A 25,707-nucleotide genomic window follows, 5' to 3' on the forward strand; every position below is an offset into this window, starting at 1 on the left:
AGGAGGGATCCTCCAGTCTCCAACTCTGAAATCGCGTTTGGTGATCGGCCGGAGAATCCCCGTTTGTGACAAAATCTGGGGCGGCGTTGCTTTCATGGTGCTCCACCCGCTCCAAAGAAGCATACTCTAGGAATACGCAGCACACCGTATCGACGGCCTCAGTACGTTACCTGAGGCCCTCCCCCCGATACGCCACCTCCGACCAGCTGAGTTCCCAACGGCGTAGGTCTCTCATGTTATTTTATGTCGGGAACTCTGCGTGGCAGCTGCGGACTCAGTCCAGCACCACCACAATCGGGGGAGAGCTGATCCACGGGCATGGGGTCTTTGACAGGGGCTGGGGGCACTGTTGGGGGGTTGTCTGGGGTTTGCGAGCCTGGCCAAAAATGTCCACTATTTGGCAGGCCGAGTCCGCGCACGTCCAGCGCCATGTTGCAAGCGTGACCACGGAACCGGCAATTCTCAGGCCTTATCGGCAGCTAGAGCCGGGTGCTCTACGCTGCCTGTCTGCTAGACCCCACCGAACAGGATCGGTGGTTGTTTTGCGACGATTTGTCGATCGTAAAACGCCACTGTTCCCATCCCGGCGTCAGGACATATCCTGGAACTCGGAGAATCCAGCAGCCCGTTTCGGGGCTCTCCCGCTACTCTCCCGCTATCGTGGGACTTGCATGGGGGGAAACATGTTTGGAAAATCACCCCCATAGACTTTTATATCAGCTTTACGGAGCAAACTTCCATGATTCGGCCTTACAGCAGGGAAGTCATGGCTGGTATCCCATGATTATCTGTATATTAAAACAAGGCAGGTTTAGTTCAGTGGCCTAGACAGCTGGTTTGTGATGCAGAACAAGGCCAGCAGCGTGGGATCAATTCCCGTACCAGCTTACCCGAACAGGCGCCGGAATGTGGCGACTCGGGGCTTTTCATCATAAACGATTATTATTATATGGAGGGAAAACCACTGGTTGTATAACTAATGGGCAGAATTTTACTGATCCATAGGTGTCAGGCTGGGAGATGGTGTGTGTTGATAAGACAGCAGGAAGCTGCGGCAGTCGAGTTCCTCGATGCAAGTCTGCTACCGGGGACGTCTCCTACCGAAGGGCTGTGAGGTGGGTTGGCTGCCCGCTCCAAGGAAGTGGATACCAATTTATGTAATTGCCTACCGACATCTTGTTGGCAGTGGGCAGCCATCTTCCGTGAGAGGAGGCCGGCTCCTTGAAGGTGGCCTGACTTCCGTCAGAGCCAAATGTTTGATGCCTCAAAGAGGATGCCATGGGCCAGGAAGGCAGCCTTTCAAAGGTACATAGAATAACCAGTGCAGAAGGAGGCCATTTGGCTCATCGAGTTTGCACCACCCACTTAAGCCCTCACTTCCACCCTATCCCTGTAACCCAATAACCCCTCCTAACCTTTTTGGACACCAAGGGCAATTTAGCATGGCCAATCCACCTAACCTGCATGTCTCTGGACTGTGGGAGGAAACCGGAGCACCCGGAGGAAACCCACGCAGACACAGGGAGCACGTGCAGACTCCGCACAGACAGTGACCCAGCGGGGAATCGAACCTGGGACCCTGGCGCTGTGAAGCCACTGTGCTAGCCACTTATGTTGCCGTGCTGCCCTGGAGGTACCTGGAGTCTCCGGCAGCCCGCAGCAGCATCTGTCTCTTCCGTGGCTGCTGTTGAGGATTCAGAGTTTGACTGCTGAGCCGGTCGCACTGCTGGCAACCGCAGACGTGCAATCTGCATTTTGCCCCTAAATTGAGGTCCCAAAGCCCACAGTAAAGTTCAGTACAGGATTTCTCAAGATCTGTGTGAGCTGATGCATTTTGGAGGACTAACAAGGCAAGGGAATACGTAATGAACAGTAGGTCACGAGGAATTCAGGGGACCAGTGGGCCCTTGGGGTACACGTTCAAAGATCCCTTAAAGTAGCAGGAAAGGTAGATAAGGTGGTTAAGAAGGCATGTGGGAGACCTCCGGTGATGGCGGGCGGGATGCAGCCGCACATTGGAGGGCTCCCATTCGGGAACGGCATTTTCGGGGTCTAACGCCCGGTCCCAGGGGGAACAGAGGCGGCAAAAGCAGGGAGAAGGCACAGTGAAGAAAGATGTCGAGAACAAGCAAAAAAACGGCCGTGAAAGAAACAGCTGAAAGTCCATCTGGGAGTGGAAAGGTCACCGCGGGGACGGCAAGAAAAATGGAGGCTGGGGCACCAGGGGAGGCCGCATTGCTCACGGCTGAAGAAATGACTAAGGTGTTGGCCGCGAACTCGAAAGGCAGTTCACAAAACACATGGAGGCGATGAGGAAGGAGATTAGTATTGAAAGTGCTGGTGGAGGAGGCGATTGCCCCATTGAGGGCGGCGGTATTGAACCAGTGGCGGAGGTACGGGAGCAAGGCGAGGCGCTGAAGGAAGTGGAAGAGACATTGTTACAGCACAGTGATCAACTTACCTCGATGGGGAAGGAGATGCGGAAGGTGATTGAGATCAACGAGCGTCTGTGAGCCAAAATGGACGACTTGGAAAACAGATCCAGACGACAGAATCTGAGGATCGTGGGTCTTCCCGAAGGAGTGGATTTCTCCGCACCTTTAGGGGCAAGCCCTCACCGTGAGGGGATAGGCCCGCACTGGAGTGGTTGGCGCGCCGCCGGCCGGCGGGAAAGGCCTTTGTCGCCACGCCAGCCGGGGCCGAAATGACTTCACCGGCCGGCGGAAGTCCGCGCATGCGCGGGAGCGTCAGCGGCTGTTGACGTCATCCCCGCGCATGCGCGGGGGGGGGGGGGGGGTTCTCTTATGTGTCGGCCATGGTGAAGGCTGTGGCCGAGGCGGAGGGAAAAGAGTGCCCCCACGGCACAGGCCCGCACGCGGATCGGTGGGCCCCGATCGCGGGCCAGGGCACCGTGGGGGCACTCCCCGGAGCCAGATCGCCCCACGCCCCCCCCGCAGGACCCCAGAGCCCGCCCACGCTGCCTAGTCCCTCGGTGAAGAGAGGTGGTTTGATTCTCGCCGGCGGGACAGGCATTTCAGCAGCGAGACTTCGGCCCATCGCGGGGGTGGGATTCACGCCCGCCGCCGGCGATTCTCCGACCCGACGATATCGGCGTCAGGCAACAGAGAATCCCGCCCTAAGTGTTGACGCCAGGACTGAGTCGATGTTGTTCCACAGCATCAAAACTGGTGCTGTTCCCAGACCAATTCATATCGACCGTTAATGGGCTAGCACCGGCGCCACGCGGAACACGACTGATTCCAATGAAAAACTGTATCTGATTCGCTGGAGTCAGGATTGACGCTCAAGAGACTGACAAACTGCAGCCCCATATAAGCACTTCACTCACCACACACACCCCATCCCAGCCAACAAGATAGCAGCAAGGAGAGCGGCCCCCATGTTCACTGACACAGAACCCCGCTGGACACCGTGGAGGGGAGGTGGGCCACCCTGTACCCCGGGGTGGGGAGGTTGCCACCCCCCGACGTGCACCGGGCCTGGACGTAGGTGGGAGAGATCGTGAGAGATGTGGGCAACACTGCCATGACCATCCAGCAGTGCAGGAAGGAACTGCACAACCTCCTCAGGGCAGACAGGGTCAGTAAGCAGCACTGTGCCCCTGGCACTAGCCCCTGACCCACATATGCGTAACACCCCCCCACACCCCATCCCCATCCCTACCCGGGGGGGCAATCCGACACCCACCCTGCACCACTCATACTGGTCACCATGGCCAGGTATTCAGGCCACACAGGTCACCAGCCACCCACCCCCCAGTGCTGTAGGCATCCGACTGGAGATCACTGTATTTTCTGCCCCCCCCCCCCCCCCACCGTGAGAGTGAGAGAACTGGAGCCTCTCACCCCAGCTGAGCAGCGAGCTCTGGACATGATCAGTGGGCCCGGGGAGGTGACGGTCACCAAGGCAGAGGACGGCTTCAGGCAAGTGAGTGAGGCACCACTGAGTTGAGTTTCCAGATAGCATGTGTGTCACCATCACCACACCCACCACCAACCCCACCCTCCGCAACCACACCACACCCACCACCGTCCCCCCCCGCAACCACACCACACCCACCACCACCCCCCCCACAACCATACCACAACCACCACCACCCCCCCCACAACCACACCACACCCACCACCGTCCCCCCCGCAACCACACCACACCCACCACCACCCCCCCACAACCACACCACACCCACCACCATCCCCCCCGCAACCACACCACACCCACCACCGTCCCCCCCCGCAACCACACCACACCCACCACCACACCCCCCACAACCATACCACAACCACCACCATCCCCCCCGCAACCATACCACAACCACCACCACCCCCCCCACAACCATACCACAACCACCACCGTCCCCCCCCGCAACCACACCACACCCACCACCGTCCCGCCCCCAACCACACCACACCCACCACCACCCCCCCACAGCCATACCACAACCACCACCACCCCCCCCACAACCACACCACACCCACCACCGTCCCCCCCGCAACCACACCACACCCACCACCGTCCCCCCCCGCAACCACACCACACCCACCAACGTCCCCCCCGCAACCACACCACACCCACCACCACCCCCCCACAGCCATACCACAACCACCACCACCCCCCCCACAACCACACCACACCCACCACCGTCCCCCCACAACCACACCACACCCACCACCGTCCCCCCCGCAACCACACCACACCCACCAACGTCCCCCCCGCAACCACACCGCACCCACCACCGTCCCCCCCCGCAACCACACCACACCCACCACCGTCCCCACCGCAACCACACCACACCCACCACCGTCCCCCCCCACAACCACACCACACCCACCACCACCCCCTCCGCAACCACACCCACCACCACCCCCCCCGCAACCACACCCACCACCACCCCCCCCGCAACCACACCACCCCCACCACCGTCCCCCCCGCAACCACACCACACCCACCACCGTCCCCCCCGCAACCACACCACACCCACCACCACCACCCCCGCAACCACACCACACCCACCACCACCACCCCCGCAACCACACCACACCCACCACCACCCCCCCCACAACCACACCACATCGACCACCACCACCCCCGCAACCACACCACACCCACCACCGTCCCTCCCGCAACCACACCACACCCACCACCACCCCTCCATCCCCCCACAACCACACCACACCCTCCACCGTCCCCCCCGCAACCACACCACACCCACCACCATCCCCCCCACAACCACACCACACCCACCACCGTCCCTCCACCATCCCCCCCACAACCACACCACACCCACCACCATCCCTCCACCATCCCCCCCACAACCACACCACACCCACCACCATCCCCCCCACCATCCCCCCGCAACCACACCACACCCACCACCATCCCTCCACCATCCCCCCCCACAACCACACCACACCCACCACCATCCCTCCACCATCCCCCCCCACAACCACACCACACCCACCACCATCCCCCCCACCAGCCCCCCGCAACCACACCACACCCACCACCATCCCTCCACCATCCCCCCCCGCAACCACACCACACCCACCACCATCCCCCCCACCATCCCCCCGCAACCACACCACACCCACCACCATCCCCCCCACACTGCCCCTCCATCATCTTTTATTTTCTTTTTACAAATTTAGAGTACCCAATTATTATTTCTTTCCAATTAAGGGGCAATTTAGCGTGGTCAATTCACCTAACCTGCACATCTTCGGATTGTGGGGGTGAAACCCACGCAGACATGGGGAGAATGTGACACGGACAGTGACCCAGGGCCGGGATTCATACCCGGGTCCTCAGCGCCGCAAACCCAGTGCTAACCACTGCGCCACATGCCGCCCTCCGCCCCTCCATCATCACCATCCCCACACCTCCCACTACACTGCCCCCTCCACCACCACCCGCCACCCAACCATGTCCAACGGCATGGTACTCCTGGTCTGCACTGCAGCCTCTGCTCCTGCATTTACCCTCCCCCATCCCCACACTCAGCAGTGGCCTTTCCCTGGCACCCTGCCCACTGCACTCTGGCCCCATCAGTGCCAGGCACCTTGGGGGCCTCTGGCGCTGCGCCCATCCCTGCTGCCAGGTGTACCGTTGGCTGATGCTACCAATGCCAGCAGTGTGCTCTTCTGATTTGACGGGAGATTCAGAACAGTAACCCCACCATGCTGGCTACACTTTTGTCCGTTCTTGTCAGTTGCTCAGGCAGTGGAGAAACGGCGTGAGACCCGCCCTGCCTGGGGACCCCCCTGTTGGTCAAAAACGCTCGGGTAGGGGACATACGGTATTGGTAGCCGTCCTACCCGGGGACTCCATCCAAATCTTACCCGTCGCGGCCCATACGCACCTCATTCGACCTTTTCCTTTCAAAAACAGTTTTATTTATTTAGGCAACCTTTGGGTTGCTGCCAAATGCTATTTACATCCTAGAACATTTGGATGATAAACTTAGCACTGGTCCACCATTGGGAAGTGTGCTGTGTCCTAACATTTGTTTTGAAAAAAAAATGGGGGAGAAGTCACATATTGTGACCAATTATAAGGGTTTAATTGGCCCCAAGAAGGACAGACACACTAACATACCGGATATTAAACCAAGGTAGTTACAGATACTATGCTTGTTTTACAGAACTTCAGAAGCTCCAGGACCGGAGAAAAACAGCGAACACAGAGAAAGAAAAGAAAGAGGACAACCATGAGGGCTTCGGTCATCGTGCTCAACATTTTTTGGTCATTTGGTTGCGCGGGAACGCGGACCCCATTACTCCAAACCCCCCCTGCCGTTAATGTTTCACTGCCCCGCAGTACCAAGGGCCCAGTCACCAGCCACGCTGCATTATCCTGGTGTGCCAAGTTCATAACTTGGTACTCCCTATCGTATGTCATTGAGGCACTGTTAGCATTGGCCATACTCTGCTGTGCAGTACAGACCATGCGCCTCCGCAAGTGGAAAAGGAGAGCGTACCGCGCTCGAACCCCGGTATATCGGATCCGATTCCCGATATTCGGTTATGACCAGACCCCAGTCCCCCGCAACCTATGAATAATGAAACATGCACTTGCGTTTTCCTGTAAATAAAGAAATGTACAAAACATTTCATGAAAAAAAAAAGTATGATCCTGAGCTTGACTGCCAAGCCAGGAAAGAGTATATTAAATGTTGTGATTGTTGTTGTATGTTTAGAGAGATAGGATTATGCAATGCTTGATGAGTTGTTTAGGTAAAATTAGAGGTTCCTAGGTTAAATTTTAATACATGACCGTGCCTGACATAGCGCCCTCAAGAATTGTTTAGGTAAATTTTTGTGCATAGCTAGGGTCAGAGTAGTGGCCATGTAGGAGGTGCCCCCCCCCCACCCCGGTCAGGGAACGAAAAGGACAACATTTATGTGATCCTTCACACTTCGCGTTAGGATCACAAGGCGGGAATGTAGCCACGTAAAATGGCTGCTTCCCGATTAATTTGGCCAAAACCCGATTTAAAATGGCTAACCGAAAAGGCTGATGGGAAAAGCAGGCAACAGGACACAAACGGACAGCTGCAGACAGAATAGCGTATTCGGCTCTGGGGAAGTCAGCCCAGATCGATACTCAGGACTATTAACAGCCCATCAACACAGACATCTGCAGTTATACTCAGGACTATTAGCAGCCCATCAACCCAGACATCTGCAGTTTAATCGGCTATCCCTGGGAACAATTGCAACATATTAGCAATTGAATACCGGGCCAGACCTGTCGGCGCCTGCAGTGGCCGAAACAAAGGCAGGTGAATGACCACCCCCCTCGCAATTGGATGTATCAAACCCAGTGATTGGGAACAAGTCCAATCACTTGGGACTCAGGGTCAAGGGCCGCCCCGAGAGGCGGGAAGCCCCTGGGCCCTATAAAGTGAGGGGCCAAGTTCAGATCTCTCTCTCTCTCCCTTCTTCGCCTGCTCAAGACCTTCGCAAGAACATCAACCAGCAACTGTAAGTTTGAATCCAGCGATCGCTATCCAATAAAGACTCCTAGCCATCGACCTGTATCAGCCTTTTGAATCCCGCGGGCCAGATCCGATTGGATAAGCCATTCGTTTCCCTGACCTGGTGGGCTCTTCCTAAAGTTAAGTATTGGCCAGTAGTGATAGGTTTATTATATAGATAGTAGGATTATTGTGTGAACATTACTTGTTGTATATAATAAATGACCGTTGATTTCAATCTTACTAAGCCATGTGCTGACTTATTAACCATAATTTGAGCTTGAACCACGTGGCAGCATCAGAAAGATACCTGGCGACTCGTGAGTAAAGGTGACAGAATTAGAACTAATAAAAGTAAGGCTAATAAGAGTAACAATTCAAACTACATTACATTATATAATCCAGTTCCTTTAAAACTTCAAACTACCCATTAATACTGAAAATGTTGGAAAAATGCAGCAGATTTGGTAGCATCTGTGGAGAGAGAAACAGTTAAAGGGCTGGATTCTCTGATCCTGCGGCTATGTCTGCAGGATTCGTCTGGTCTTACGACCAGAACATCGGCGCTATCCCCGCACCGATCCTCCCTCGGTTGGGGGCTAGCAGCTGCGCAGCGTAAAGCCCACCTGCGGATACGGCCGCAGAATGGCCGGGTCCATGGCCGCACATGTGCACGGCGGCGGCCTGCGGTTGCCGCGCTGTACATCATGGCGCCAGCCGCGGGCAGATTCGGCCTGCCAAAAACTGCCCCCCGTTGACCAGCCCCCGCCAAAGCCCTTTTATACACATTAATACTGTTGGAGAACTTCATCAATATATGTGTATGTGCACTTGAGGCTGCCAGCTGGCTACAGTATTCCCCTGAATTGGAGAAAGGTCTACAGAGAAAAAACGGGAAACCATCTTATTACTCAGTGATCCCAGACTTAAACTGATGACTCGTCCGATCTGTTTTTTATTTGATGTTGCTTGTCACTTCTGGTACAAAAGAAACCATAAGTGAAGAGGCAAAAATACTTGAATTTTAGGCTTCCCCTGCTGTGTTTTGAGGCAAGGGGAGCGTGAAATTGCATGGACGGGATACCCACTGACATCCTGCCTGCTACAACCAGGAACAAAATTTTACCGTGGGGTCGGCAGGTCCTTGGGCGAGACGGCTGCCCTTGTCCCAATTAAGTCCCTTAAGAGACCACTGAATGGCCTTTTTTCACCCAGCCTCAATTTTTAGGCTGGCAGGTGTCGGATCAATCAGGGTGAGAAACAGAAAAATTTCCAATCTGTGGTAAACCACTGTTGCACCTGTATTAGGTAATGTAAGGTAGGACCTGTACTACAGGTTCGCCGGTAGTCCCTACCTGCTGGCTCCGCCCAGTAGGCGGAGTATAAATATGCGTGTCCTCCATTCAGCAGCCATTTTGCCAGCTACTGTAGGAGGCCACACACCTTAGAGCAATAAAGCCTCAGTTGTATCCAACTCTAGTCTTTGTTCAATTGATCGTGCCTCAATCCGAAATGTCAGGTTGGAAGGTGGGTGTTGGGGGAGGTGCCTCCATCAGAAGCCCCACCTGACTGGGAGAATCCTCCCGTCAAGGACCGGGCTGCCCACCAGCCCAGGTCTATGCACTGATAACCCAATTCCCCCCCCCCCCCCCCTCGTGTGGCCTCTTCCTGCCACTGAAATGCTGTACCTGGAGGGCCTGGAGACCTGTCAGATAATCTGACTGGTCGGCCGCTCTCCAAGTCAAGATGGAAGCCTGCTGACAATCAACATTAATTTGAGCATAAAATGGCAGTGAGCTTGTTGGAGTCGGCAGGGAGGCGTTCCTGTTGGCTCCATGGATGGAGGGGGTTGAGCCCCAGTCTTCTGACAAATTCAGACCTAGTTAACATTTCAGGTTGATGACCTCGCATCAGAGATCTTTAAAAAAAAATAGGTGACTTTAATCCGCATATGTTTTTTTTAAATAAACATTTTATTGAGGTATTTATTTGGCATTGTAACAGCAGCAATATAAACAATGTACATAAAAATATAAACATAATGCAAATACCGCCTCCCTCCCCCACAGGTCCCAACATTAATTAACCCCCTAATCTACGGTAACCTAACCCCCCCCCCCACCCCCCGCCCCCACCCCCCGCTGGGAAAATAAAAAAAGACCGATTGTGCCACAATTTTAATTTGTCCCGCAGTCACAATCTGGAATAAAACTGGAATAATCAAAAAGTCCCCCTGAAGAAATTATGGGTATGTCTACTCCTTATGTTACACAGCCTGTGTGCCAGCCGGTCACAAGGTTCGTCCTTGAGTTGTTAGCATTTTGCTGCAGTCTTTGATCAATGGGAAGGTATAGAATTTAATATTTGTTGACTGAGATACTTTGTGCCATTTCCTTTTCATGAGCTCGCAGCACCAATTGCTTCACAAAGCCAAGGGGAAAACGGAAAATGTAAGACCCAGCGGAACCGTGGTGCTGCAGCAAGAGGGGTGGGGGGAATGTTTCCGTGGTTACACTTCCGGCGGGTGACTGCTGCTAGGAGACGGTTCGCAGGCGGCGGGCACGAGGGGCTCCGAGCCGTTAATTCACCGAATCTCAGCTTTCTGCTTCGAGGACGAGGATGTCGCGTGGTAAAGGGAGCAGCGTTTTCAGCGGATACCGGGCATTGGCGCTTTACTGCAACCAGGTCCCACACGTGGTTCGGTTCCACCAGAAGCACCGAGAGTTTTACCTGGTAACAGCGGTGGGGGCAGCTTTCCACACCTACAATGTGAGTACCATCACCCCCAGTGTATTCATAGAATTTACAGTGCAGAAGGAGGCCATTCGGCCCATCGAGTCTGCACCGGCTCTTGGAAAGAGCACCCTACCCAATGTCCACACCTCCCCCATATCCCAGTAACCCCACCCAACACTAAGGGCAATTTTGGACATTATGGGCAATTTAGCATGGCCAATCCACCTAACCTGCCCATATTTGGACTGTGGGAGGAAACCGGAGCACCCGGAGGAAACCCACGCACACACGGGGAGAACGTGCAGACTCCGCACAGACAGTGACCCAAGCCGGGAATCGAACCTGGGGCCTGGAGATGTGAAGCAATTGCGCTATCCACAATTCTACCGTGCTGCCTATTGTATTAATAACAATTCCACCGCCTACAATGTGAGTAACATCACCCCCAGTGTATTAATAACAATTCCACCACCTACAATGTGAGTAACATCACCCCCAGTGATTAGTAATAATTCCACTATCTACAATCTGAGTAGCATCATTCACTACATATTAGTAACAATTCCACCACCTACAATTCCACCCCCCCCCCCGTCCAAACCTCCGCGCTATGTCCTAGCTGTAAGTGATTTTGTGCGTTTTCATGACTGAAGAGTCTGATGTGGAATCAATGTCCATTGAACTAACAGTTCGTATTGTAGGTACTTGGGGAAAGCCTCTGCATTGGGAAAGCCTCTGCAGTGGCAACACCATTGGCTCTGCTCTGGGTTGGTTGGGTCTTGCAAGTTTAGCCCAGGTAGTCCCCACAACTGGGCTACTGAATCACGTTTTGGTGCTTGCCTATTAATACCATGGCCTGCTGCAACCATCAGTCAGCTCATCAAACTTTGGACTCTAAATCAGTGTCACCAATTCTGAGATCATGTTTCGGCCACCACCAGACATAACCCTTGACAGCATAAGTTTCAAAATTGTAGAAAAATGTTCATACCTTCACAGCATGCTCTCTAAGATGCAACTATTGATGAAGATATCCATGCATGCATTAAGAAAACAGGTTCTTCTTGCAGCTGACTCCATGATTATGATTCTGTCCAAGAGACATGGTCTGCAATGCAGAAGCTGTACGGCTCTTTTTAAGGGTGTCTTTGCATCTTTGTACTGACCACCTGGACACCCTGAGACAATTCCCCATGGAAGATCCGCTTTGGGATTCTGTGGTCATCCATCCATGGCCTTCCCATCTAAGTTGAATTTTGTGGAGGTGGTCTTTATGCTGTTGAGTCCAGCATGATCAAGGACCTTGCTCTTTGTGATTTTGTCTTGATGTACCTTGGGTATCTTTGATGGAAGTGTTTTGTGGCACCGTAAACCTACTATTCTTGTCCAAGAAGCTGTGTGACGAGGACAGTGTCTTGGTAGAGACTGATTTTGGTCTGCAACTTAATTCCATACTGCTTCTAGACATAATTGTGGCGTTGGCCTGAGGCAGAACTTGCTTTCTTGATGACTGCATGTTTATTTTCAGTAGCTGTATCCAACAGAACATACTGTCATGGTATGAGAATTTTTCTACAATGTTGGAGTTATGTCATTGAGGATTATATCTGGTGCTTCATAATGTGTGCTAGTTGAAACATAACTTCAGTATTGGAAACATTGATTTGAAGGGAAAAGATTGATATATTTACTGACTGTCGCAGCTTATAGTAACTAAGGATGATCTATTGCACACCAGTCATTGAAGGATTACTGAACTGCACATATCAGTAGATGATGATTACCTGTGACAGTGAGTTAAAGAAAATTATTTTATTTAAAGACCACCTTTCACATCTTTAAAATATCTTCAGGTGCTTCACAGCCAATTAATTGCTGTTATGTAGGCAACTGCAATTTGAACACCGCAAAATCCCCAAAACAGTGAAGAGTAAATGTTGGCCAGAGCACTCTTTGACTTTGAATTATTGTTTTACCTTCAGCTTAAAAGGTAGGTGTGGGTCTTGATTTAATATTTCATCCAAAAGTTGGCACCTCTGACAGTTCATGACTATTGGTATGACATTGAAGTATGGGGTTATGTTCTCAGATTGGAAACGATGGTATTAAGTGACCACCAGGATATGGAGAAGCGAAATGGTTAGAAGGCTGTGAATCATGGACTCAACAGTGCAGAAGGAGGCCATTCGGCCCTTCTGCACTGTAAATTTAATGATAATCGAGTCTGCACCGGCCCTTGGAAAGAGCACCCCACTTAAGCCACATCTCCACTCCATCCCCATAATCCCACCCAATCTTTTTGGACATTAAGGGCAATTTATCATGGCCAATCCACCTAACCTGCACATCTTTGGACTGTGGGAGGAAACTGGAGCACTTGGAGGAAACCCACGCAGACACGGGGAGAATGTGCAGACCAAGCTGGGAATCGAACCTGGGGACCCTGGAGCTGTGAAGCAATAGTGCTAACCACTGTGCTAAGTACTGTCCAAAGAATCTGAAGAGCGTTGAATTGGCAAACATGTATTTTATAAAATGGTTGACTTAGAAAGCAGCCACGAAGGATGTTACTGCACTTGGGCATTCATAGTTGACAATAGGCAACAGCTTAAATTATTATAGTGTAATTAATGTAGAAAGATTGGAATGCTGAATTTGATAGGAATTACAGGGCTGAACATTTTGGAGAGACAAGAGGGAATCGGTGAAGGTGAGGGAAATAGATTAATTATTAGAAGACCAGGCATAAGCAGGTTAAAAAAAATATTGACGTTCAGGCTGTGGTTGCTGCAAACAAGGTTGCATTTATTACCTGTCTGATATTGCTGTTCAGGGGAGATGTCGGGCTGCTGCCTTGAACCACTGCAAGTGTGCTGATGCTGTTATGTAAGAAATCTAGGACCCCAGCAATGATGAGAGGTGCAATGGGATGCCCAAGTCAGGAAAATTTGTTACTTGTAGGTGATATGTGTCATATCCGCACTGGTGGTGGTCCGAGTTCTGCAATTGTAGTATGATAAATGTTGACATATTTTCAGTAGCAAACCATTGAAAGTTTCAGTAGATTATTTATGTTGTGTTGATATAAAAGGATGGCAGAAAATTTTGACTACTAAAAATTAGATTTGTGATCAGAATCTGTGCACCATACACAAAACATTTAATATACACAGTTGCACTGTGGTTATGGTGTTGGACCAATGGATTTAGATTGTACTGAGGTAGTGAAAAATATTGTTGTGTGCAGTCCAGGCGGATCATTCCATAGATGAAAGCATAGAACACAGCTAAATACATGAGGATACATAATAAACATACAGAGACAGCGGGGGAAGTTAACATACGATGAACGTCTGAGGATCCTGGGATTATATTCATTAGAGTTTAGGAGGTTGAGGGGAGATCTAATAGAAACTTACAAGATAATGAATGGCTTAGATAGGGTGGACGTAGGGAAGTTGTTTCCATTAGCAGGGGAGACTAGGACCCGGGGGCACAACCTTAGAATAAAAGGGAGTCACTTTAGAACAGAGATGAGGAGAAATTTCTTCAGCCAGACAGTGGTGGGTCTGTGGAATTCATTGCCACAGAGGGCGGTGGAGGCCGGGACGTTGAGTGTCTTTAAGGCAGAAGTTGATAAATTCTTGATTTCTCGAGGAATTAAGGGCTATGAGAGAGAGTGGGTAAATGGAGTTGAAATCAGCCATGATTGAATGGTGGAGTGGACTCGATGGGCCGAATGGCCTTACTTCCCTCCTATGTCTTATGGTCTTAAGTACATGGTATATGGTGCGACAACTATAGAGAAGATACATAGAAAGGTTGTCCATAAGGTCAGCTCAGGCCCTAAGAGGACCATTCAGGAGTCTAGTAACAGCAGGGAAGAAGCTGTTTTTGAATCTGTTGGTGTGTGTTCTCAATATTTTGTATCTTCCCGGTGGAAGAGGTTGGAAGAGTGAATAACCTGGGTGGGAGGGGTCTTTGATTATGCTGCCCGCTGTCCCAAGGCAGCGGGAGGTGTAGACCGAGTCAATGGATGGGAGGCGGACTTGTATGATGGACTGGGCTGTGTTCACAATCTCTAATGTTTCTTAATGTCTTGGGCCAAGCAGTTGCCATACAAGGCTGTGATGCAGTCAGATAGGATGCTTTCTATGGTGCATCTGTAAAAATTGGTAAGAGTCGATGTAGACATCCCGAATTTCATTAGTTTTCTGAGGAAGTATAGGCACTGTTGTGATTTCTTGGTCTCAGCGTTGACGTGGGTGGACTAGGACAGATTGTTGGTGGTGTGCATGCCTAATAATTTGAAGCAGCCAACTATCTCCACCTCGGCACCATTGGTGCAGACAGGGGTGTGTATGACACTTCGCTTCTTGAAGTCACTTCCTTAGTTTTGCTGACATTGAGGTAGAGATTGTTGTCATTCGCACCATGCACTAGGTTCTCCATCTCCATCCAGTACTCTGACTCACCGTTGATTAAGATCTGACCCACTATGGTTGTGGCATCAGTAAACCTGTAGATGGAGTTGGGGCCGAATTTTGCCACACAGTAATGTGTGTATAGGGAGTATAGTAGGGGGCTAAGTACCCAGCCTTACGGGGCCCCAGTATTGAGGAGTATAATAGATGTCGGGGCTGCAGTCGTCGTGGCATGTTACCTGGTTCCTCTTTGGCACTGGTATGATAGTGGTCTTCTTGAAGCAGGTGGGAATCTTGGAGCGGAGTAGGGAGAGTTTAAAGATGTTTGCCAGTTGGTCCGTGCAGGATCTGAATGCACAACCAGGGACTCTACACGACCCATTGATTTCCGGGACTTCATTTTCAAGAAGGGCGATCTGACTTCTGAGGCTGTGATGGTAGGTATGGGTGTGTCGGAGGCTGTTGGGGCAGGTGACATTGGTTTGTTGGCTTCCTGCTCAAAACAAGCATAGAATACATCACCCCTCCCCGATAGCTCCGCTGCCGACGATTCTACTCGGCTTTGCTTTGTAGCCCGTTACATTATTTAAGGCTTGCCATAACCGACAAGAGTTTGTGTCGTTAATCTGGGACTCTAGCTTATTCTGGTATTTTCTCTCGCTGTCCCACATGACTTTGCGGAGATCATACCCAGAATTCTTGTATAGGTGAGAGTCACCTGTCCTGAACGCCTCCGACCTGGCCTTCCAGTAGGGAGTGATTCTCCGGATTAAACCATGGTTTCCGGTTGAGGACTGCACGTGGTACCTTCTTTGGCACGCAGTCCTTGACACACTGACTGATGACGTCTGTGACAATAGTGGCATACTCATCTAGGTTGACCGAGTTCTTGAATATAGACCAGTCTAGGTTGACCGAGTTCTTGAATATGGACCAGTCCACTGACTCCAAGCAGTTGCGTAGGGAGCTCTTCCGTTGCCTCAGACTAGCATTGCACAACCTTCTTAACTGGATCCTTCCGCTTAACTTTCTGCCTGTATGTCGGGAGAAGGAGCACCATCTTGTGGTCTGATTTTCTGAAATGTGGTCAGTAGGTGGAGTGGTAGGCACCCTTGATGGTTGTGTAGCAGTGGTCAAGGATGTTAGGGCTCAAAGGATGTTAGATGTGTTGGTGTCATTTTGGCAGGACACTCTTGAGGTTGGCCTGGTTGAAGTCCTCCGGGTATTCTGTTTGCAGGTTGTTTATAGCGGTGTACAATTCATCAACTGCCTTCTAAACTTCCATCTGGGGTAGAATGTAGACCACTGTAATGAGGCAGAAGTGTTGTGGAAGGTAGTATGGACAGCACTTCACAGTCAGGTATTCCAGGTCAGGGAGCAGTAGTTTGCCAGGGTATCCATGTCTGAGCACCAGGAGGAGTTGATGAGGCAAACCCTTCCACTCTTTGCCTTGCCTGAGGACGCTGTGCGGTCCCTACGGTGAATTGAGAAGCCCTCAGATTGTATGGCCTAGTCCGGTGAGGCAGGAGTGAGCCATGTTTCTGTGAAACAGAGCACCTATCAGTCTCTCGCTTCCCTCTTGAGAGTTAAGTCTAGCGTTAAGCTTGTCCAGCTTGTTTTCGATCGCTTTGACGTTCGCCAGGGGTATTCTGGGGCGAGGAGACTTGAATTTTTAGTCTCCCTTGCAGACCGGCCCGCTTACCTTGTTTCACAGGTTGACAGCTGCGTCCTGGAATCCGATGAGAGAAATCTGACCTTGTGGACGTAAGTGGTTGCGTCTGGAGGGGTCCTGAGTTCTGTCTACAAGTTGAGGGTCACCAGGGGGTCATGTTCGTGATCCGTTAAGGCATCGGCGTTCCGCAATGTCGGGTCTTCCTCTCGGTGTGTTTGGGTTCCCGCCTGGGGTCTCCTCTGCTTTGGGGATGATTATGTTGCATTTGGGGTGCTGGCAGGGTCTTCTGGGTCTTTATAGAGAATGTGAGTTTACATCCCACTGTGGTAGTTTGAGATTTTGAATTCAAATGAGGCTAGGTTACATCAGTTTTAATGATTTTACAGTAAAAATCTGGTATCAGTACCATCAGCAAATCCTCCACCAAGAGCAGCCTGGAAATCACTATTTACTAAAAACAGAGCTCTCACCTGGGGTGCTCAGAGCAAGTTAATGACTGGGTGTTCTGAGACCAGTCATTCACCTCGTGACTCGCTAAATCTTCAGCACCTCCTACAAAGCACAAGTCAGGGGAGTGTTGGCGTACTCTTCACTTGACTGGATGTATGCAACTCCAACAGCACTCATAAGGTCAAAACGATCTGCAACAAAGCAGTCTAACTGTTCGATGCTCCATCCACCGGCATGGGATGCAACTTGGCAAAGTTTCTTCGGCAGTTTTGATGGACAAAGATAGCAGGTGCATGGGAACACTGCTTAAATCTGCCGAGTTCCTCTCCAAATCACTGGCTTGGACATGTATTACCATTTATTGCGGCTGGGTCAAAATTCTGGACTATCTGACCAACAGCATTGGTACTTTCACCACAAAAACTGCAGTAATTTTCATGCAAATATAGTCATTTCAATGATATACTGCATAAGTTAGTTTTCCATTCTGAAATACTTTGACAAGTTTAATTAGCATTGACCGCTTCACTTGTATATCAATATTCATATTGAAATCAATAATAACATGAGCACTAATGTAGAATTTTGTTATTTAACAGGTTAAAAGACTTGGGATAGTTGCAGTTAGTAAGTATGCAAATTTCAATTCGTATTTGTGTTATGAAAATGTTTATTATTGTTTGTTTGCAGTTGGTAAACTCTTGTTTTGATGATGAGTGCAATGTAATAATTATGCAAGTTCATTTTCCATAATAATTGAGGATATAAGTACAGGTAATTTGTTACACTTGCAAAGTGAGAATTATCCCTCAAGCTATCAACGCAAAATTCAAGAATATTTGAAAGAAATACAGAATATTCTAAGAAACAATTTACTGCCCTTGGTTAACAGCAATCTGAATGTGGGTATAGGTGGTCGTAGTGTGGCTGGGGGATGGGTGTGTATACTGATCATCATAGTGTGATGAATAGAAGTGTTTAGAAATATTGTATTCTAAGTCTTGGGCAATTTAAGGGTTAAAAGACTGGGGTTACATTGTGTTTGACTGCAATGGTCGTTTATTTTTATTTTTAAATTTAGAGTACCCAATCATTTTTTTCCCAATTAATGGGCAATTTAGCGTGGCCAATCCACCTACCCTGCACATCTTTGGGTTGTGGGGATGAGACCCACGCAGACAAGGGGAGAATGTGCAAACTCCACACGGACAGTGACCCGGTCCCGGGATGGAACCCAGGTCCTGGCACAGTGGTAACCTGAGCCACCGTGCCACCCTGGTAGTATATTTGTTTTAAATAATCCTGTTTTGCAGGGCCTGAGAACTTTTTGGAGCCAGAAGGTAAAATTGACCAGAGGAATGTGATTTTTCAGACTGGGTCTAATGTACTGTGGTTTGACTGGGGTCTAATGCACTGTGGTGTGACTGGGGAAGTCCCTGGAGAGTTGATTTGTTTTTCAGCTTGGGGAGATGATGTCACCGCTGGATGGAGCTAATAGATTCAGCGAGACCTTTTTAGAAAGTTTTGGAAAAGAGTTGAAGTCTGATCTGGCAACCCTTGTTTTGACCACAAGTAAAAGCACAATTTTCTCCCAGTAGCATAGTTCTAAAAATATTTAGCAGAGCAGTCTTGTCTGAAGACTAGGCAGAAACAACCCAGTTGAAGCTGCTATTTGAAGATATTCAGCCAGTCTGAAGGGATTCTGACTAGAGTTCAAACCTGTTCTGCAAGTATTATTCTATGCCATAAAGAAGAAAAGCTTGCTGAGACGTTCCAGCATTTTCTTTTTGGTTTCAGATTCCAGCATCCGCAGTAATTTGCTTTTATTCTATGCCATGCTGATTTTAAGTTATTTGAGAGCTGCATGCTTCTTGTCTTGTTTAATGGGGAATTGAGTAGTAGCATTTAAGGAGTAATTGTAAGCTGTTCTCTTCGGGTGTGGATGAGGGTAAAGCAGTTGATGTGGTGTATATGGATTTCAGTAAAGCGTTTGATATGGTTTCCCACGGTAGGCTACTGCAGAAAATACGGAGGCATGGGATTCAGGGTGATTTAGCAGTTTGGATCAGAAATTGGCTAGCTGGAAGAAGACAAAGGGTGGTGGTTGATGGGAAATGTTCAGACTGGAGTCCAGTTACTTGTGGTGTACCACAAGGATCTGTTTTGGGGCCACTGCTGTTTGTCATTTTTATAAATGACCTGGAGTAAGGCGTAGAAGGATGGGTGAGTAAATTTGCAGATGACACTAAAGTCGGTGGAGTTGTGGACAGTGCGGACGGATGTTACAAGCTACAGAGGGACATAGATAAGCTGCAGCGCTGGGCTGAGAGGTGGCAAATGGAGTTTAATGCAGAAAAGTGTGAGGTGATTCATTTTGGAAGGAATAACAGGAAGACAGAGTACTGGGCTAATGGTAAGATTCTTGGCTGTGTGGATGAGCAGAGAGATCTCAGTGTCCATGTACGTAGATCCCTGAAGGTTGCCACCCAGGTTGAGAGGGTTGTTAAGAAGGCGTACGGTGTGTTAGCTTTTATTGGTAGAGGGATTGCGTTTCGGAGCCATGTGGTCATGTTGCAGCTGTACAAAACTCTGGTGCGGCCGCATTTGGAGTATTGCGTGCAATTCTGGTCGCCGCATTATAGGAAGGATGTGGAAGCATTGGAAAGGGTGCAGAGGAAATTTACCAGAATGTTGCCTGGTATGGAGGGAAGATCTTATGAGGAAAGGCTGAGGGACTTGAGGCTGTTTTCGTAGAAGGTTAAGAGGTGACTTAATTGAGGCATACAAGATGATCAGAGGATTGGATAGGGTGGACAGTGAGAGCCTTTTTCCTCGGATGATGATGTCTAGCACGAGGGGACATAGCTTTAAGGTTGTGACTACTGGTGTTCCACAGGGATCAGTGTTGGGGGCTGTGTTGTTCGTGGTATATATAAATGATTTGGAGGAAAATGTAGCTGATCTGATTAGTAAGTTTGCAGATGACACCAAGGTTGGTGGAGTGGCAGATTGCATTGAGGATTGTCAGAGGATACAGCAGGACATAGATAGGTTGGAGACTTGGGCAGAGAAATGTCAAATGGAGTTTAATCCAGACACCTTGGCCAGAATCTTAGCATCTACATTTCAAAGGGAAATGGGCCTGTAGGACCCGCATTGCAGCGGGTCTTTTTCCTTCTTTAAAAGGAGCAATATCGTTGCCTCCGACATAGTCGGGGGCAGCTGCCCCCTTTCCCTAGCCTCATTAAAGGTTCTCGTCAAAAGCGGGGCCAGCAAGTCCATATACTTCCTATAAAATTCCACCGGGAATCCGCCTGGTCCCGGGGCCTTCCCCGCCTGGTCCCGGGACCTTCCCAGCCTGCATGCTCCCAATCCCTTTCACTACCTCCTCCATCTCAATCTGTGCTCCCAGTCCCGCCCTCTCCTGCTCCTCCACCTTAGGGAATTCCAGCTGATCCAAGAAACACATCATTCTCTCCTTCCCTTCTGGGGGCTGAGCCTTATATAACCTTTCATAGAATGCCTTGAACACCCCGTTCACTCTCTCCGCTCCCCGTTCCATCTCTCCCTCCTCATCTCTCACCCCCCCCTATCTCCCTCGCTGCTCCACTCTTCCTCAGTTGGTGGGCCAGTAACCGACTCGCCTTCTCTCCATATTCATACTGTACACCCTGTGCCCTCCTCCATTGTACCTCTGCATTACCCGTGGTCAACAGGTCAAATTCTACGTGTAGCCTTTGTCTTTCCCTGTACAGTCCCTCCTCTGGTGCCTCCGCATATTGCCTGTCCACCCTCAAAAGTTCTTTCAGCAACCGCTCCCTTTCCTTACCCTCCTGCTTTCCTTTATATGCCCTGATGGATATCAGTTCCCCTCTAACCACTGCCTTCAACGCCTCCCAGACCACTCCCACCTGAACCTCCCCATTGTCATTCAGCTCCAAGTACCTTTCAATACACCCCCTCACCCTTAAACATACCCCCTCATCTGCCAATAATCCTATATCCATTCTCCAGAGTGGGTGCTGTTCTTTTTCCTCTCCTACCTCCAGGTCCACCCAATGTGGAGCGTGGTCCGAGATAGCTATGGCCGTGTATTCCGTCCCTGTCACCTTCGGAATCAGTGCCCTTCCCAAAACAAAAAAGTCTATCCGTGAGTATACTTTGTGAACATAGGAGAAAAACGAGAACTCCTTACTCCTAGGCCTACTAAATCTCCAGGGGTCTACTCCTCCCATCTGCTCCATGAAGTCCTTGAGCACCCTAGCCGCGGCCGGCCTCCTCCCGGTCCTGGACCTCGACCGGTCCAGCCCTGGGTCCAGCACCGTATTAAAGTCTCCCCCATTACCAACTTTCCCGCCTCCAGGTCCGGGATACGTCCCAACATACGCCTCATAAAATTTGCATCATCCCAGTTCGGGGCATATACGTTCACCAGAACCACCGCCTCCCCATGCAATCTGCCACTCACCATCACGTATCTACCCCCACTATCCGCCACTATGGTCTTTGCCTCAAACAGTACCCGTTTCCCCACTAAAATAGCCACCCCCCTGTTCTTCGCATCTAAACCCGAATGAAACACCTGCCCCACCCATCCTTTACGTAGTCTGACCTGGTCTGTCAGTTTCAGATGCGTCTCCTGCAACATAACCACATCTGCCTTTAATTTCTTTAGGTATGCGAGTACCCGTGCCCTTTTAATCGGCCCGTTCAGCCCTCTCACGTTCCACGTGATCAGCCGGGTTGGGGGGCTCTTTACCCCCCCCCCCCCCTTTATCGACTAGCCATCCCCTTTTTTAACCCAGCTCCTCACCCGGTTCCCACGTACCCGTATATCCCCCCGACGGCGCCCTCCCGCCTCGACCACCCCACATCAGCTCCCCCTTCTCCTTAGCAGCAGCAACCCAGTTAACCCCCCTCCCCCTCCGCTAGATCCCTTTCTAGCATAGTTGCACCCCCCATGTTGCTCCCAGAAGTCAGCAAACTCTGGCTGACCTCGGCTTCCCCCCTTGTCCTCGGCCCCCACTGTGCGAGGCCCCCTTCTTCCTGCGTCCCTGTTCCCGCCATAATTACCATAGCGCGGGAACAAAGCCCGCGTTTCCCACTTGGCCCCGCCCCTAATAACCGGCGCCCACAGTTCCTCATCCTCCCCCCCCCCCCCCTCCCCCACAACATGGGGAAGAGAGAAAAGTTACAGGGTCGCAAGATTAACAACTTGAAAAATCATCCCCTCCCCCTTTTTCCCCCCCTCACCCCACATAATCACCCCACCACTTTGTCCCAAACGTTCTTTTTCTCGCCTGCCTATTCCAGCTTCTCGTCCACAATAAATGTCCACGCCTCTTCTGCCGTCTCAAAGTAGTGGTGCTTCCCTTGGTGTGTGACCCACAGTCTTGCCGGCTGCAACATTCCGAATTTGACCTTTTTGTGAAGCACCGCCTTAGCCCGATTAAAACTTGTCCTCCTTCTCGCCACCTCCGCACTCCAATCCTGGTATACGCGGATCACCGCGTTCTCCCACCTAACAGCTCCGAGTTTTCTTCGCCCATCTGAGGACCATCTGTCTGTCATGATAGCGGAGAAACCTCACCACTATAGCTCGAGGTATTTCTCCAGCCCTCGGTCTTCGCGCCATAACTCGATAAGCTCCCTCCACCTCCAAAGGTTCCGCATGGGCCTCCGATCCCATTAGCGAATGAAGCATCGTGCTCACATATGCCCCGACGTCCGCCCCCTCTGCGCCTTCGGGAAGACCCAAACCCTTAAATTCTTCCTCCTCGAATTATTCTCCAGCACCTCCAGCCTTTCCACATACCTTTTGTGCTGTGCCTCGTGCATCTCTGTCTTCACCACCAGGCCCTGTATTTCGTCTTCATTTTCAGCAGCCTTTGCCTTCACGACCCGAAGCTCCTGCTCCTGGGTCTTTTGCTCCTCCTTTAGCCCTTCAATCGCCTGTAATATCGGGGCCAGCAGCTCCTTCTTCATCTCCTTTTTCAGTTCTTCCACACAGCGCCGCAGGAACTCTTGTTGGTCTGGGCCCCATACTAGACGGCCACCTTCCGACGCCATCTTGCTTTGAGCTTGCCTTCCTTGCCGCTGCTCTAGAGGATCCTCCGCAATCCGGCCGCTTTCCTCTCCCTTTTCCATACGTGTCCGGGGGGGATTCCCTTCTGGTTTACCGCACAGTGTTTTTAGCCGTTAAAATTGCCGCTGGGGCTCCTATTAAGAGCCCAAAAGTCCGTTCCACTGGGAGCTGCCGAAACGTGCGACTTAGCTGGTCATCGCCGCACCCGGAAGATATAAAGATGATTTTTTAAGGTACAGATTTATTAATTATGCCAATGCAAATCAGGATGCGAAGCCCATGTGTGTTATATGCAGGAAAGTACTGGCAAATGAAAGTTTAAAACCCTCAACTTCAAAGGCATTTGAAGTCTTAAGGACAAACCTCATGATTTTTTTCAAAGGATACAGCGAGAAGTTAAATCGTCAGCTGAAGTCCTCAGCAGAAATGTTACATTGAATGGCATTTAGCCTCTTACATGGTAGCTTACCGTATAGCTAAAGAGAAAATGCCCCTCACTGTAGCAGAGAGATGAATTCTCCCTACAGCAATAGACATAGTTTGTACGGTCCCAGATGAGAGGTTAGCTGAAAAAGTGAAATGCATCTCAATTAGTGATAACAGTGGCTCGCCAAATTTGTGATATTGGTGAGAATTTAGAAGCCCAGAATATATCTTGTTTAAAATCCGCACAGGACTTCTCAATACAACTGGATGAAAGTACAGATGTTTCAGATTGTGCAAACTTGCCAATTTACATTTGGTATTTTTGGCACAATTAATTTGTTGAGGATTTGCTGTGCTGCCTGACATTTGAAAAGTTCAGCCTCAACTGGATTAATTGCAGAGGAATCGCAAGCGATGGAGCAGCCAACGTGACTGGGAAAAGCAGTGGCATTATAATAAGGATCACGGAGGCAGCTGGTCAGGACACTGTTTGGAATCATTATTTTATTCACCGTGAGGCATTGGCATCAAAAGGAATTTAATCCGATCTTGAAGTGGTTTTGAAAGGAATTGTGAAAGTTGTGAATTTCATTAAATGCCGCGCACTCAATACCTGACTTTGAGACTTTGTGTTCCAATTTGGGGGCCGAGCACACATTCATTGTTCCACACATAACTACGTTGTTGTCGGGGTTGAGTGCTTGTCAGAGTTTACGAACTGAGGTATCAAATCCATGCTTTCCTCGTCGAGAAATTGTCCCCTCTGGCTGATTCGTTTGCTGATGAAACTTGGATGCTAACTATGTCTTACCGTGCAGACATCTTAGGGGGGCATCGTAGCACTGTGCTTAGCACTGTTGCTTCACAGCGCCTGGGTTTGAATCCCGGCTTGGGTCACTATCAATGCGGAGTCTGCACGTTCTCTCCGTGTGGGTTTCCTCCCACAAGTCCTGCAAGATATCCGTGTTAGGTGAATTGGACATTCTGAATTCTCCCTCAGTGTACGCGAATGGGTGCAGGCAGGAGTGTGCCAACTAAGGAATTTTCACAGTAACTTCATTGCAGTGTTAATGTAAGCTACTTGTAACAGTAATAAAGATTATTATTATTTTCAATTTTAAATGAACTGAACCTCAAATTGCAAAGGATGATTGTATTTGGCACTGTGAAGAATTGGATGCTTTCCAAAAACCATTGAAAGTTTGGCAATTGTGACACCCCCACACAGCTACGACACACCAGAGAAAACAGTAAGGAAATTGTCAGTAAACTGGCAAGCCTTATTCAGCCGCATCTGGCTGCGCTGGTCAACGGTTTTTGTCACTACTTTCCAGAGGAGAAGTTTCAGATTTTAAGAAAGAAGAGGTGGGTGAAAAATCCCTCTCCAGAATCAGTTGTTAACTTGCAGCTGACTCCAAATTAAGAAACTGAACTTCTGTGCCTTCCTGTGCCACACATTGAGTGAGGCTGTCAGCATTCTGGAATAGCATCTCCGAAGCTGAGTAAAACAAGCATTTTGTTGCCTTTTCCCTTCACAATGATCTACATGTGCAAGGTTGGATTTTCTGTCCTCCCAAATATGAAGACAGCACAAAGGAACCAGCTGAACTCTGCATCCAATGTGCGCATAGCCCTCTCCTCCTGTAAACCTGATTGGAGTGAGATTATGAGGACCAAGCAAGCTCGCTCACCTGTCGCATTAAAGGTAAGAGAAAATGGTGGCTTGTGAAGATCTGCCAGTGTGGGTCCCGAAGGGTGGCCAGTTGGTACAAATGGGTCCCTGGCAAAAAGTTTGAAAAGCACTGTTTTAAAGTGTTGTGGAATTGTTGGCGGGAGTGTGTGTATGTGGGGATGGATTTGTACGTTGTTCAATATTAAACTTGGGGTTAGGTAAGGGGGAAATTACTGAATGTATAACTTG

General features: G+C 50.1%; 1 protein-coding gene across 1 annotated transcript in view; it reads left to right on the forward strand.

Moving 5' to 3' along the window:
• Nucleotides 1–10,497: 10,497 nt before the first annotated feature.
• The window catches only part of wdr36 (WD repeat domain 36), a 178,800-nt gene continuing 163,590 nt past the window's right edge, over nt 10,498–25,707 (forward strand). The window contains exons 1-2 of the mRNA XM_072516420.1: nt 10,498–10,762; nt 17,875–17,902. Of these exons, the coding sequence (XP_072372521.1) occupies nt 10,613–10,762; nt 17,875–17,902 (178 nt within the window). The 5' untranslated portion in view covers nt 10,498–10,612. The remainder of the gene's footprint in view (nt 10,763–17,874; nt 17,903–25,707) is intronic.

This window comes from Scyliorhinus torazame, chromosome 9, assembly GCF_047496885.1.
Source record: "Scyliorhinus torazame isolate Kashiwa2021f chromosome 9, sScyTor2.1, whole genome shotgun sequence".
Taxonomy (NCBI): domain Eukaryota; kingdom Metazoa; phylum Chordata; class Chondrichthyes; order Carcharhiniformes; family Scyliorhinidae; genus Scyliorhinus; species Scyliorhinus torazame.